This window comes from Desmodus rotundus, chromosome 12, assembly GCF_022682495.2.
Source record: "Desmodus rotundus isolate HL8 chromosome 12, HLdesRot8A.1, whole genome shotgun sequence".
Classification (NCBI taxonomy): Eukaryota; Metazoa; Chordata; class Mammalia; order Chiroptera; family Phyllostomidae; genus Desmodus; species Desmodus rotundus.
The window spans coordinates 74,348,085-74,363,364 of record NC_071398.1 but is presented as its reverse complement, the minus strand read 5'-3'; the positions used below and the strand labels follow the sequence as shown (position 1 = coordinate 74,363,364).

At 48.7% G+C, this 15,280-nt stretch overlaps 1 protein-coding gene across 1 annotated transcript; it reads left to right on the top strand.

Moving 5' to 3' along the window:
- The first annotated feature begins 3,666 nt into the window (after window positions 1-3,666).
- Window positions 3,667-14,549, top strand: PRELP (proline and arginine rich end leucine rich repeat protein). Its single transcript, XM_024571383.4, has 3 exons — window positions 3,667-3,819; window positions 10,932-11,911; window positions 13,936-14,549. Exons 2-3 carry the CDS (start codon window positions 10,948-10,950, stop codon window positions 14,109-14,111), a joined length of 1,140 nt encoding a protein of 379 aa, XP_024427151.1. The 5' UTR covers window positions 3,667-3,819; window positions 10,932-10,947; the 3' UTR covers window positions 14,112-14,549.
- The last annotated feature ends 731 nt before the right edge of the window (window positions 14,550-15,280 follow it).

The following is a 15,280-nucleotide window of genomic DNA, read 5'->3' as shown; positions in this document are numbered from 1 at the left end:
TTAAATCAAGAGAATGTATTACCTATTCATATTTTTAAAATACTAAGCTTTTTTTAAAGAGTGAAAGAGAGCCTCCTTGTTCAACCCTCTTGAATGTGATAGAACAGACTCCTACTGAGCACTTAGGGTGTGCCAACCACCTGGTGGGTGCTGTGGGTTATACCATGATGACAGGGTGCTGCCTCTACCTACCAGGAGCCCACTCACCCCAGGCAACCCAGAACCCCCAGGCTGGGCGGTGGGATAAGAGACCACAGGACTCCCACAGCTTGTCTCTGTTATGCATTTGCCTAGCTGCCCAGCCATGCTAGTCTGTGAGCCTCAGTTGGAGAAGGGCAAGGGTCCATTCTAGGACCAGCCCCTGTGGACCTGATGACCACAGGGCAGTCTGAGGCAAAACTCCTCAGTGCCACCCTGCTCCTTCCTGGCAGTCTCAGAGACAGGGCAGTGGGGAGGTGGGTGGCCTGTATTTCTAGAAGTCCTGCTGTATTTCTACGGAAAGGATCATACACAATCGTGACCTTCTCTTGCTTCGGGCACTCACTTGTAACCAGCAACAGTTACTGTGAGGGTCAAATAAGCAGTGAGCTCCTGGTAGGGGACTGGGTGGGAAGTGTGAGCAGGTCCGGGCTCTCTGGAAATAAGGCTGCAAGCCACCACACTGCACAGTCCTTGACCCCCCTCTCCCTGCCCTTTTCTGCCCCCGCATTTCACACCAGCTCCCTTCTAGTAGTAGGCCACAGCAGCAGCCTGGAGAGCTTGACTTTCTACCACTTTTCCCAAACTTCACCTCATGTTGTCCTCGACATACCAGGATGAGAGAAGCACCTCTTTGGGGTGAAGCTACATGACTGGTATCCCCAAGGAAGGGAAGCTCTTTCTGGAGGAGTTGCAGGGTCTGGGTGAATGAAGCCAGTGAGTCAATGCTCTCGCAGACAATGCTCCCAATGAGCCTCATGTTGTCCTGGGTGCAGAACATGGGGCAAGGTTATTACATTAGACACAGGTGTGATCAAGACCTGCTCACCAGGTAGCTAGAGAGTAGCAGAGTGGACATTTCAACCCTAGGTGTCCGCAAGCCCAATCTCAGGCTCTCTTCACACTATTGCTAGAAAAGAACTCAGAGTTTACTTAGTATAACCTCACATTTTCAAATGATGAACCAAGGCCAGAGAGGGAGAGGGACATTTCCAAGGTCACACAGCCTGTAACAGGAAAAGCCAAGTCTCAAAAACTCAGCCCCTGTCTCCCACCATTGAAGCAATTTTGTCCCCTGTCACAGTGATAAGAAAAGCAAATTGGTTAAGAATACCTAATACCTCACTTATAGTAACCTGATTTGTCCCAACTCACTCCATTTCTCAGTTGTTACCCTTAGACCAGTGGTTGTGACCTCAAATGTCTTCAAGGACTGGCAGATCAGCAACTGAGTAGGTAGTCAATTCTATGACAAGATAGCTTGGAGGCAGGAACTACTATAAAGGACACATGGACAAAATCAAGGGGGAGGGTGGAGGCGAGGGAGGGAGGTGGGTTTGGATGGGGTAGTGTGGAGGGATGGGGAGAAAATGCAGACAACTGTAATTGAATAACAATAAATTTTTTAAAAAAAGATAGCTTGGAGGAATGGTGACTGTGTTGAACTGGGCAATGCTTTTCCTTCCTAAAAAGCTTCAAATCCGATTTTTAAAAGTATCAATGCTTCATATGCTTTGTGGGAGGGGGGTATGGGGCACAGATGGAACAAGATGGACCATGAGTTGGTAATAGTTGAAGAAGGGCATTGGGTACATGGGGTTATTAACACTATTCTGAGTAAATGTGTTTATGCTTTAAATTTTCCATAATAAAAGTTTTTTTATTAATGTGCTATCAAAAAACATATTGGGTCCTCAAGCATATTAGATCTACAGGCCACCAATTAGCATGCTCTAGACACTCCCTAATAGCCCCCCCACCCCACCCCGCTCTCTTTGTCCTTCATGGCAATTCTTTCCGAATGACCTGGGACAGAGAAGGTTGAGAGAGGGAGGAAGGGAGACACAGTGGCTTGGGAAGGGCTTGGAGTCGGCCATCATCAACGCTCATGATCATGGACCCTGGGGATTTGGATGAACTCCATAAAAATGGATTCAAGTCATACCCCCTGCATCTTGTCTAACCCCTTCTACCCTCACCCTTTGCCCATCCTCCCTGCACATCACTCTTTCTTGCTCACTTTTCTTACCACCCACCCACCCAAGAGCAAGAAGCAAATCTAGGGCCGATATCCTCAGTCTGCAGAGGGGAACATGTCCCATTGGGATGAAAAATAAAATGCATGAGGGGCTTGGCACATTCAAGGCACCTGTGACTCTAGAGAGTGTTGCACTGATGTCTAGCAAGACCTCACCAGTAGGTGAGGAAGGTTCATGCTTTTTGGTAGAAGCATGGTGGGAAAAGAAGGTACAAGTTGTTGGGGGTTTTTTACTCTGTTTCTTAGGCTGATTACTATTCACCATACTCATCTCCTAACCCTAATATCTTCTCAGTTTATAAAGTGCTCTCACACATATGATTTCATCTTCCAGCCCTGAGAGTTAGGTACAATATTATCCCCACTTCATAGATAAGGAAACTGAGGCTCCATGTGATTAAGTGAACTTGCCCAAGATCAGATAGCTTGTAAATGGCAGAATTCAGGGCTGCTGGCCCTGATTTTAATGTTCTTTCCTCTACCCCAGATTGGGAGGGGTGGCAGGGCTCTTCCTCACTGGGCTCTTCAGCTCTCCATGGAACTGGTGAGAGAAAAAATGTATCATTGAAGTTTCTGATTGGGGTGGCAGGAAATTTTGATGGGCCCAGTTCACTGCAAGTGTGTTGCCATTTTTGATTGAGAAGAATTGTTTGAGGTAATAGTCTGACTTGAATGGGTCTTCTGGGATGATATGGACAGGTACACTTGGATTTCTCCACGTCTTTGGGTGATGACCATACAACCCCTAAATCTCTCCTGAACATGATACAGATGGAGAAGCTGAAAGAAGAGGCTAACATTGTCCATTTGCTGTGTGACTCCAGGCCAGATTTTTCCCTCTCTGGTCCTCAGAGTACCCTTCTGGCAGCCAAACCAAAGCTATCTCCCATGCCAGCTCACTGTACAGGAGGCTGTACTTCTTTAGCAACCTCCTAGAGAAAATGACATGGGAAATGATTGTCAGGGAAAGTGTCCCACGCCCCTCATTAGTTTGGGACTTTAACACCAGGGGAGCAATAGGAAGCAAGGCAGTTATTAGGAGGAAGGATGAAACAGGCTAGTGTGGACCCAGCCCTTCAGCTCTGGCCCACACAGAGTTTGCTTTTCATGCCGTTCCTGTTATTTTGGCTTGTTTTCCAAACATGGGTCAAACAATCTGTACCCAGAAGCAGCAGCAGCAGCAGCAGCAGCAGCAGCAGCAGCGCAGCAGGAAATGTTATTAAAAATGAGTTTGTTAGTGGGCATGATGTGTGGATGAAGTCTTTGGGAGCTTTGGCTGCCAAATAAAGACTTTATTGTTGTCATTCCTCCTTTCCCAAGCTCCCTCCCTCTCTTCTCCCCTCCCTCCCTCCTCTCGTCCCTCCCTACGATCTGCCTGTACCTCCCCCTAACATAACCTCCCCACCCCAATAGGATCTGGTAGACGAAAAGTCAAGCAAACACAAGCACACTAGCACCACTGGGAGATCAGAACTTCTAGCTGGCTCTCTGCTGCCACAGCTCCACCGAAGGGTGGGGGAGGAAGAGGAGGGAGCCTTGCCGGGGACTAACCCAGAGCTGAGAGCAGAGGCAGGTGTATGCAGGTAAGCCCAGTGGGGAGATGCACCAGGAAGCCTCCTCCCTCCAGCAAGTGTCGTCCTGCTCTGTCCAACCTAAGTGGTTGACCTAGTCTCTGTCTCTTCCTTCTTACCTTCCACCTTTGTCTCCTTTCAAATGAGTTCGAATTAGTCCTCCTCATTGCTTCTGCACCCTATTTCTCTTCCTTCTCTTCATCATGCTCTACCTGCGTGTTTGTTGGCTGCAAAAGTTTAACTTTCTTGGTACAGATGTTTGTTGTGGTACAGAGTTTTACAGAGTGTAAAAGTGTAGTACACTTTGACAGATTGGGTATTTCCATAGAAACTGGAATCAAGAACCCCTTTCTCTGCACTTTTCACATGTTGTCACTCACCGTCACAGGCACATACACGTTACACAGAGGCTTTCATTCTACAACATAGGCACAAATATACACATGCACAAAAGCTTCTGCCCATTCACCTGAACTTTCTGACTGCATGTGACATGCAGAGCTAGACACCCACACACACTGCGTCTGGTCTCTCACCCTCTCACAAGCCTCGCCAGCCATAAGAGCAAAGAGAAAGTGCGTCTTCCCACTGAGATGGCAGAGCCAAAGAAAATCACGTGTGCTTAGTCTAGGCAGAGCAGGGAGGACGTGAACAAGAGCAGGACTTGGAAGGACTTCTTCGTTCTTTAGAACTTAATTGGGTAGGAGGGAGAAATAGTTGCTTTCCAGCCTGCATAGTATCTTCCCAGTAGCTCTGAATTTCTGTCTCACTGGTCCAAACCACTGTCTTTGGAAAGAAAGAGAAGAAAGAACCCAGCTTCCAAGCCTTGGAGGTCCTACTCTCCAGCTCAGGCGGTATTCATTTGCTTTTCGGCAGGCAGTCAGAAAAGATTTCTCTTTAAAGCCATTTCAAAATTATCCCAGGTTGCCAAGGAGTCCTCATGGCAGAGAAAAAATTAAGGAGTCTCTTAATGAGTCAGGGAGGGGAAAACTGGAACAGTAACTAAGTGGGGCTTGTTTCCAAACAGGGTAACCCTTGTCCATGTCAACAAGAGAGAGTGCTGTCCCAAAGCAGGCAGGGGTGGGCTAGACCAGGGCCCCCAGGTATGGGTGATCTTTACAATCACTTGGGGGCAGGGGAGAAGGGAATGGGGGTGCTTACTAAAAATATAGAAGTCTGGACCCCTTGCTCCAGACCTACTGAATAGAGACCCAGGGTTCTGTCATGGTTTTAATACAGAAGGTCAGCCAGGACTTGAGAACCTGAATCGGTGGCCTGCGGGAGACTCTTCAGTGCTAGGACTGAAGAGCCCGGAGCTCCTGGCAGTGCTAGCTGGGCAGAACGGCTGTGTGTTTCCTGAACAAGGATTGTCTGATAGAACAGCTCCAGAGTGTCCCAAATGGGAGTTGATGCTGAGGGAACAGGAAAGATCTCCTGTGAGTTCTCTCCCTCCATTCTCCTTGCAAGCACCTGCAGCCATATCACCGGGGAGCATCCTAAAAAGAAAGTTCCCCCAAGATAGCTCCAAAAGGCTTTTGTTTCCTCTCGGTTCCTCTAAGGCTTTTTGTTACCTGCTAATCTGCCTGCCCTGAGCCCCCTGAGGCACTGTGCTGGGCCTCTCTCCATCTCTTCCAGATCCCTTTCCTCCTGCCCAATAGCTGTCTGTTCTGATGGCCTCACACAGAAGATGGGCTGAACACTGAGCTCTGCCCAGTGGGCAGCCCCATTTACTGGGCATCTGAGGGGAGCATTTTAAGGCTGGAAGGGGCAAAAAAGCCAGTTATGGAAGGTTGGGAAGGACAGTCATAGGTCACAATGGGACTCATGGCCAGTTCTGTGCTTTCCCTCACCAGCACCTCCTCACCTACTGCAGAAAGGCATGAAGGCAGGGTAGGGGGTGGCAGGTAATGAATTGGAGGACAGAGTGAGCAGTTGCAGGTGGCTGGGGGTCTATGGTCTCCAATTAGTTGGTTCTGGGACCCAAGTGTGGTCTCACAGGACACAAGTGAGAAGAATTTGCTCTGTGTGAAAGGAGAGGGGCAACCCATGAGCAAGGATCCCCACCATTGGGTGGAGGGCTGAACCACCCTCTGGGCAAGCTGGAGGGAAAGGGACCCTGTTACTCTGAAATAATGTCAACAATAGCTTAAGACTCACTGAGCACTGGCTTTATACACATTTACTCATTTAACCCTCAAATCAATATAAGAAAGTATTAATGTATTCATTTTACAGATGAGGGAGCTGAAGCTTACTTAAGGTAAAAGATTTGCCCAAGAGCATCCAGTGAAGAAGCTAAAGAGTTGTGAGTTTGGGACCCGGATGTATAAGCACCTAGGGCATCAGACAGATTCTTTTAGGGATGGAGGCAGGAAGAAGGAGATGGTGAGGCAAGGAGGAGAGCCATCTCATCCCCACTAATGGAAAACTTGCTCTTCTACACTAGTGGCCTGAGGCCAGAAAAACTTCACTCTGTTTACACTTTTCCTTGTGGTAGACGCTGGGGAGGCAGATGGTCTCTCCATCATAGTGTTACATTTATTTTTAGCACGTTTTGATCCACAGCCCATTTTAAAGTTACTTATCGCACTTGCTTCTGACAACAACTGGGTAAGGAATACAGGAATAGGGACCATTTTTTATCCCCCTTTTACAGGTAAGGAAACAGGCTGAGAGCAGGTTCATGTCACTAGGTAGTGGTGGACAGGCTGAGAACCCTACTCCCCTGTCTAGTTTGCACCGTGAAGCTCTCCTGGTCCTTCCCAGTCAGGTCCACCTTTATACTATTTCACCCCCAAGGAAAGCAACAGCTGCATCAGTGGTGTGTTGAATTCATCATGTCCCCATATCAGCCCTCTCATTATCCCAGGACCACACAGGTCCCACTTACAGACCTTGAAAGGGTCTCAGGCAGCCTAGGCGGGTCTGCCTTGTTCTTCGGCTAACAACTGGGCAGAGATTGCCTGATTCTCCTGCCTTCTAGCTCCCTTCTGGGCTTCAGGAAGAGATGTAGGGGACAGGATGATTTTCAGAAGTCTGAGTTTAGAACAGAAAGTCAAGAATAGAGAAAGAGGGTCATGCCAATGTCCATGGGTGTGGCTCTGGGGCAGAGGCAGCCCCATTTTCCACAGCAGGGTCACTGTCTGCATTAAGCCATGGGAGTTTAGGGGTAACAATGAGACAGGGAATCTGACAAGAAAGAAGAATGCCAATAAGTTGTGCGTAGTAATCCTTTAACCTGAGGAAACATACCCAAACTCACTCCCAGGCAACCCCGATTCCTGACTCTCCATACAAAGTCAATTACCCTTAAACTTTGTCCCAGTAACTTCACAAACCCATGTGGACCTCAACTCAGCCCTGCCCTGAACCTAAACATTGCACCAACCCTGGGTATTGAAATTTTAAATGAATGAATTTATGAGCTAGATAGAGATGAGGGGTAGCTCACTGTTAAATAAGAGTTTCTCTAGAGAATCTGTTCCCTTATAATCACATCAATGAATAAGCTAACCTCTGCCATTTGTAGGGAGGTTGCGTGCTATGATATGCCTTTACGTGCATGATCTCATTTGATCCTCACACAGAGGAAGAGCCTGAGGCCTGGGGCGGAAGGGCACAGTTAGGGTTCAAGCCCAGATCTCCGATATAGGAACTGAAACTTGAATTTCAAACTCTCTTAGGAAATGTTCTTAAGGGAGAGATTGAAGTTTGAGTTGGGTAAAGCAATTGCCCACGGACTCTTCCCATGAAGTAGCAGCCTTTAGCAAACAAGGCTGCAGGAGGTCAGTGATTGTCGGTGGTAAACCAGCATTAAGTGATTGAGCAGTGAGCACAGCCAGCAAAAAGTTTGGAGGTGGGGAAGTGTGCTTGCAAAAGCATAAGAAATTTAAAAATCACACCCACTTATGACTCACCCCAGAGAGCTTATGATTGAATAGAAGGTTCTGGAAAGCACAAGCATAAAAAAGTGTGACATTGGGTTTTTGAGGAGGAGTTCTATGACTCCCAATGGAGTTCGGGGACTTCCAGTCTGTCACATAGATTCTGGTTTCAGGGATTAGGACATTACAGTGCATTGCTAGGGCCTGGCTGTCAGGTCCTCCCCCTGGACAGCCACACTCCATCAGGAAGAGGCGTTGCCCAAGGAGAAAAGGCTTAGAAATGAATGCTATTTTCTCAAGAAAGAAGCGTGGGCGTGCACACGCACACACACAGAATGGTTCAGCCACAGGCTGAGAGAAGGGAGTTAGCAAATCCAGCCTCTCCATGGAACAGGCCCATGGAGCTTTTCTAGGAAGCCTCCCATCTGCTCTGGGGAAGCTTGGCCAGCCCCCAGAGGTTTGGTATGCAAAAGGACCAGGACTGGTGAGCAGGTCAGAGAAGTCCCTGAAGGGTGTGGGAGGGTGATGGGGATGAGGAAGCCCTCCGTTCATTTCTGAAAGAAGGAGAGGGAAGCTGGCTGGCCAGGTAGAGCTGTGACTGACCTGTGACCTTATCACTTCTGACAATGAGGACCAGGGCTGCAGAAACACTCCCACACAAAGGCCTGAGTCACTGTGCCTCACAGAGTGGGCTTTTGCTGGAAGCTCTGGACAAGTTTTCCCTGCTTCAGGGCCCAGCACCTGGCAGATGCTTTGGTGACAGAGAAAATGCCAGGAAATAGGGAGCCCTAGCCAGTATTGGGGTGCCTCTTTGGGGCAGGGTTTGCTTGTTTCAGGCTTCTAAGTAATAAGAAAATAAATAAATGCCAAAACAAAAAATTCAGGGTCACAAAAATTGGAGCTTTTAAAAATGTTTGTTTTTTGTGTACTAATGCTTTAACTACCTCCTTAAAATTTATATACAAAATGATGGTGTTAATTTCAAGAAAATTATAGGGCTTATAAAATATTAATTAAGTTCATCAAGTTGTGTTGTTCTGGCCACAAGACTCCAAGTGTAGTTTTACAATGAATGACTTAACCTTTCCATCCTTTCAGTGTATCCCTGAGACTATTACAGCCTCAACTGTAGATAAAGCCAAGAATCTAAATGCAAGTTCCTTTGTGACAAGAGGCCTGAGGAAAATGGCCTTCCTGGACCCCTTTTGGGAGGTCAGCCTGGGAAAACACCAATTTAGAAGGAGGTAGAAAGGCAACAGAGGCTACAGGCAGTCTCTTCCCTCCTTCCTCCTAGTATGTCTGTCTGCCTGCCTCCCTCTCTCCCTTCCTCTCTTCTTCACTCTTTCCTTCCCATACTCAGTGTACTATATATAAGGGCTTACGCATGCACACAGAGCCCATGCGAACATAAGTTTGCTTATGTGTATGGTACAGGAGGTGGGTGTGGGTGTGGGTGTGTGTACAGGCTGGGAGTTAAGGGTGTATTTGTGAAAAGTGTGGGATACTCCCACCTACCCTCCACAGTTGAGCTCTGCCTTCTCTCCTGTTTCTTTTCATATTCATCTCTCCTGAGAACCTGGCCCAGGACTAAACAGCTGGTGAGGGGCTTCTGTTGTCTTCCTTTGAGCAAAGCCAGCAAGAAGCCAGCACTGAGTCAGTCACTCATGCAGGGAGGAGTCTAAGTTGATGTGGGCTTAAAGGAAAGAGAGTGAGTAGCCTGCAACGGAGGTGGTGACCACAGGGTCTAGATATAGCTGGGGACACACTCTAGCCCTGTCTATCTCAGAAAACCCCAAGAAGTCTGTATCCTCAGGGTGTCCTAGATCCCAAAAGGGGGACAGGCAGACACCACAGTCATGAAGAAGCAACAAGAAGGGCCAGTGGAAACAACGTGGGAATGACGACCCTACCTGGAGATCACAGAGGGTGTCATAAGGATGGGGACCCGGGGGAGAGGATGGTATGTGAAACCCCTTCCCCAGACCCTTCCCAGCCAGGCAAGGGGGGAAGCCTGTGAGAGCTGCCACTTTGTGTCTGCAACCCTGAGTCTATTGATATTTCCCCAGCTTAATTCAACTCAAACCACATAGCTCCATCTAAGGGGTCACCGCAGCCAATGGGAAGGGCAACCTCCAAACATCCTTGAGCAACCTATTCCACTATGTCCCTGAGGCTAGCAGGAAGTTCTCCTTGATATCTTAACACCACCAACTCCAGTGGATGGATATGTGAGCAGCTATACTGGCTCACAAGAAGTGAAAGTGGTTTCCCTCCAGCTTTCCATCCTCCCCTGTTTACTTTCTCAGAAGCCTCCACACCAGAGGAAAATTCTTGGTGTGTCTCCTGCTGGCAGAGATCAGTGTTCACTGAGCTGACTGCAGTGGGTGAAGGGCAAGCAGGGGGACACACACTGGTCTGCAGCACTTCCTTCCTTTCCAAGATCTTTACGAACCCCACCCTGGAAGGCAGGAGACCTGGGCTTTTGTCCTGGGTCTGCTATAAATGGCTTCCTGGCTTTGGCAAACCATTTCTTCCCTTCAGGGCTGAAACTTTATAAACAGTACTGTCTGGGCTTCATTGGTGGATTTCAAACCAGTTTTTAGCAATGCAACTTCATTTTTCAAACAAATGCTTTGATTAAACCCCTGTGTGTGTATGTGTGTGTGTGTGCTGATGTGTGTGTGTGTGTGTATCAGACTAAAAAACACAGAGCTGCTCAGGTTGTCACAGGAGTGAGTTGGGGGTGCCCCAGGGCCATCCCCTTGGTCTCCTCCCTTCAGGGAAGTTCCATAGAAATGGGGGCACAGTTTCAGAACCCTCGAGCTATGGGCTCTCTAAGGACACTTCCAGATTTTAACCCCAGGACTCTATGGTTCATATACCTAACATCCTTCCTATAAGGAAAGCAATGATTTTCTCATACTGAAAATGGGGAGACTGAGGGCTAGAGAGCAAGCTACAGGACCCCTGATTCACAGACCACTGCGCTTTCTGCCAGGATGGCTCATGCTCTCCAGAGCAGGAGAAACACACTGAGTGGCTAGGCCTCTGGGCGGGGAATCCAGGCCCTCAAGCCCTCATTACTTTCTCACCTGCTAGATGCAGGCAAACAAGGAAATGCTTCCACAGTTCCTCCCACAGCTCACCTGGAGCCCATCCTGGCCAACTTTAACTACAAAGACATGGCCTTCTAAATACTGAGGCCCAGAAGGCTAATTAGCCTCTATTCTCTCCCTGCAGGCACATCACCCGGATCATGAGGCCATCCCTCTTCTTGATTCTCCCACTTCTCCTCATCTTGGCCTCAGTGACCCAAGGCCAGCCAACAAGACGACCAAGACCCAGGCCCAGACCCAGGCCTAGGCCCAGGCCCACTCCCAGCTTTCCTCAGCCCCATGAGCCATCAGAGCCTACAGACCTGCCTCCGCCCCTCCCACCAGGCCCTCCATCTATCTTTCCTGACTGTCCCCGGGAATGCTACTGCCCCTATGATTTCCCATCTGCCCTCTACTGTGATAGCCGCAACCTTAGAAAGGTCCCCATCATCCCACCCCGCATCCATTACCTCTATCTCCAGAACAACTTCATAACTGAGCTCCCAGTGGAGTCCTTCAAGAATGCCTCAGGCCTGAGATGGGTCAACCTGGACAACAACCGAATTCGCAAGGTAGACCAGAAGGTGCTGGAGCAACTGCCCAGCCTGGCATTCCTCTACATGGAAAAGAACCAGCTGGAAGAGGTGCCCTCCGCCCTGCCCCCAAACTTGGAGCAGCTGAGGCTGAGCCAGAACAAGATCTCCAAGATCCCTCCCGGCGTCTTCAGCAAGCTGCAGCACCTACTGCTCCTGGATCTCCAACACAACAAGCTGAATGATGAAGTCCTCAAGGCGGACACGTTTAAGGGCCTCAAGAGCCTCATGCAGCTCAACTTGGCCCACAACACCCTGAGAAAGATGCCACCCAAGGTCCCCACAGCCATTCACCAGCTCTACCTGGACAGCAACAGGATAGAGTCAATCCCTAGTGGATACTTCAAGTCCTTTCCCAACCTTGCCTTCATTCGCCTTAACTATAACAAGCTGTCCGACAGGGGGCTCCCCAAGAACTCCTTTAACATCTCCAACCTGCTTGTGCTCCACCTGTCACACAACAAGATCAGCAATGTGCCTGCCATTAGCAACAAGCTGGAGCACCTATACCTCAACAACAATAGCATTGAGAGTGAGTGGGGCAGGCAGGGCCAGGCCCCAGGGAGGGAGTCTGGGGATTTACCAGCTCAGCCCTTTCTCAGGAGCCTCAGGGTAGAGGTGTGCAAAAAGCACCCTGTTTAGCACTGGACTTCAAACCTTGGCCTTACCACTTGCTTATCTGTATGACCTTGAACAGATATTTGACCTCTCTAAGGAGTTCCCTCATCTGTAAAATGAGAATGGTGAAATACCTCTTATAAAGTTGATATGAGGATTTAATCATTTAACATGATACAGGGCCCAGAATACCATGCTTGGCAGATACTTGCTTCTCTTTCTCTCTCTCTTCTCATCAGCCCCCGATTCTTTGCCCTCTAGATCTATAGGTAGGGTAGACATGGAATATAGTCCTGGACATTCTCCTAGAAGCAGAACAGTGACATTTAAATGGCCACTCGGAAATGTCCTGGGACTGTCTGCTGCAGAATCTGGAAGCTGTGAGATGTAGCATCCCCCCATCTCTGCCCCTAAGCTTTGAAGCATCTCTAAAAGGTATACACAGAGAGGGAAGCTCCCCTACGACAATAGAAATCCTTAGTTTCCCAGCCAAAGGATGAGGGAGATTGTTGAGTTTCTACAATCTTGAAACAAGTGTCAGGAGAACAGGCTTGTTCACTCATCTGGGATAATTACACAGAGTCAGAGAGGGCTTTTAAAAATCTGGCGAGAAACAAATTCAGGAAAAGGGAAAACTGTCTAATTTTACCCTGCAGGGAGTAAAGTGAAGTAATACACTACCACTTAGGGTGCTTTATAGGCCAAAAATATAGACAGACAGGCTGCCTAATATATGGTAAATTTCTCTCTGGTTGTGGAAGAATGGGCTGCTAGGGGACAGTCAGATTCCTGAGGGCGAAGTCAGAAAAATCACACCCATTCTCACCATGTCACAGATCTAGGAACTGAGCATCAGGGTGGTCAGATGACAATCCAAAGTGACAAAAGCTGCAAGAATATCCATCCATATTGAGCTCTTTCTGCAACTCCAATGGTGAAGAGAAAAGAAAAATGGCCCTAAGGATGATAAATGAGGCAAGGCTTAGGGAGAATAAAAATTCACTTAGAAGATGATATATCTGATGTCGTCTAACAAGAGGTGAAGGAGAAAATGAAACTTCATTTTCCATTGAAAGCCTAGAATCAGTAATAACGTCAGAATCAACAGGCTCAGCAGGTTCCGATGGCCTTGTGCTCTCCCCAGACCACCTTTCCTCTTCCTGTCATCCCTCTTTCAGTTACTGTGACCATCTTCTGTCCATCCACATGCTTCACATCCAGGTGACATCGGAAAATCTCACATCCACCTGCCAGCTTCAACTCTTGCCTCACCCCACTCTTTCTCCACACTACGGCTAGATTCACCTTTCTGAAGTATAAAACTCATCATAGACCCCTTCCAAATTTTACACTCCAGGATGCTATAGTTCATATATTCTGTCATCCTTCTCAAAACGACAGTCTTGCTCAATACCATTCCTCAGACTGAAGATCAAATCCCCATTCCTTAGTGAGATATTTGAAAGCTGACCATGAGTTTTGGCCACAACTTAAGTTTCCAGTTCATTCTCCCTAGTCCATCACACTGGGCTGTTTACTGCTCCCAGATTCTTCCATGACCTTTTTGGCCTTCACAACTTTATTCAGATAAGTTCCTTTATCAGAACCCCTCCCTCTTATGTCTCCCCCTGCTTTAATCCCACCTAATTTTGAATGTTTAGCTCAAAGCTTACTTCCTCCATGACTCCTCAGAGTAAATTTCCAAAAACAATTGTAGATCAAGTCCAGCTTAATTTTACTATGAATAAACTGGGCCTGGAGGTAAGGGTGGACTCATCCACAGTCACACATTCCTAAAGTCAGCCAGTTTCAGCAAGAACTCTAGAGTCCTCATTCTCTGTTGTCCACCTTCTCCTTCCTCACCTGTGCATGCACCCACCCCCTCTGTCCTGACCCCACCCTCCTCTCCAGCTCACCTCTCCCCTTCTTTCTCCATAGAGATCAATGGGACCCAGATTTGCCCCAACAACCTGGTCACCTTCCATGACTTCTCCTCGGATCTGGAGAATGTGCCACACCTCCGCTACCTGAGGCTGGATGGGAACTACCTGAAGCCACCAATCCCTCTGGACCTCATGATGTGCTTCCGCCTGCTGCAGTCCGTGGTCATCTAGGTCTTGTTCTGCCCTGGGCCTCCTCTGATCACACTGGAATGCTGGCGGCCCAGGCACCTGAGCTCCCCGTTTGTTTTCTCTGTCTCCCTGTCTTTCTCCCAGCTTTGCATTTCTTATCTCACCTTGCTGAAGTAGGACAAGCTACACATTGCTGCACCTGCAGCTTCTAGGGTGAGACTTCCCAGGCCTTGGCTGGGTCCACCCAGCCCAAAGACACCCATTATATGCCCAAACTTCTGGCCCCAGAAGCACAGATGTCTGTCTAAAGATTTCACAGTCCCTTCTCTCCCCGCCTTCCCCCATCACTCCTGGGTGAGTCTGGACCTGGACTGACATCTGGACCTCAGTCCTGGTGAACCAAGAAAATGAGCAGGGGTGGCCAAGGGGTGAGGCTTACAAAGTCCTGCACAAGACTCCTCCTTCGTGGGCAGCTCTGACCTCACAGGGCCAAAAAACTCAGGCTGGCCAAAGATGATCCGTCTTGCAAAACTGCTGCTCCACCACCTGTTTGCTGGCACCAGACATAGCACTGGCTCTCTGCCAGCCTGTGTTCTCAAAAAAAAAGTACAAGGACATGGCTGGGGAGGAAAGAGGGTCAGCATTCCCACAAGGACCTACATCTGGTTTACTCTTCACAGGGAGAAGCTTAGGCCCTCTTTCTCCAGGTGAACACAGCTCACACTCTCCTAAATGGGCCCCTCTAGTCCAAGAGGGAAAGCAGGGAGGAATAGTCCAGGAGAAGAATGGCTCAGGATCTAGGAATCGGTCAGTGGGGGAGGGGTGGGAGTCAGAGCCCTGGAATGGGCCAATGAGGTTGCAAATGGGTCCTGCAGCCCCCTTGGCCACTCTGAACAGAAGGCCTGGAGTCTGGGGAACACAGTGTCCACTATGGAGGGTGCGGAGCCACCATCCCCACCCTGACATCTGTTCTCTATCAGCGTGGATGGCCTAACCCTTTCCACCCACAGAGAGGTTTCTAAGAAACCTGCAAGAAGGGGTGGGGCACCTGGAAATTTCCCAGAGGCCTCTTCCACATGTTCAAATTGGCCTCCTCTCTAAGACAGACACATCAGTGACACCTGGTGGCTGGTGCAGGTCACAGATGGCTCCTCCTCTTCATCTCCCTGGGGGTGATTTTCCAAGGCCAAAGAGTTCCAACTTGAAGAGCC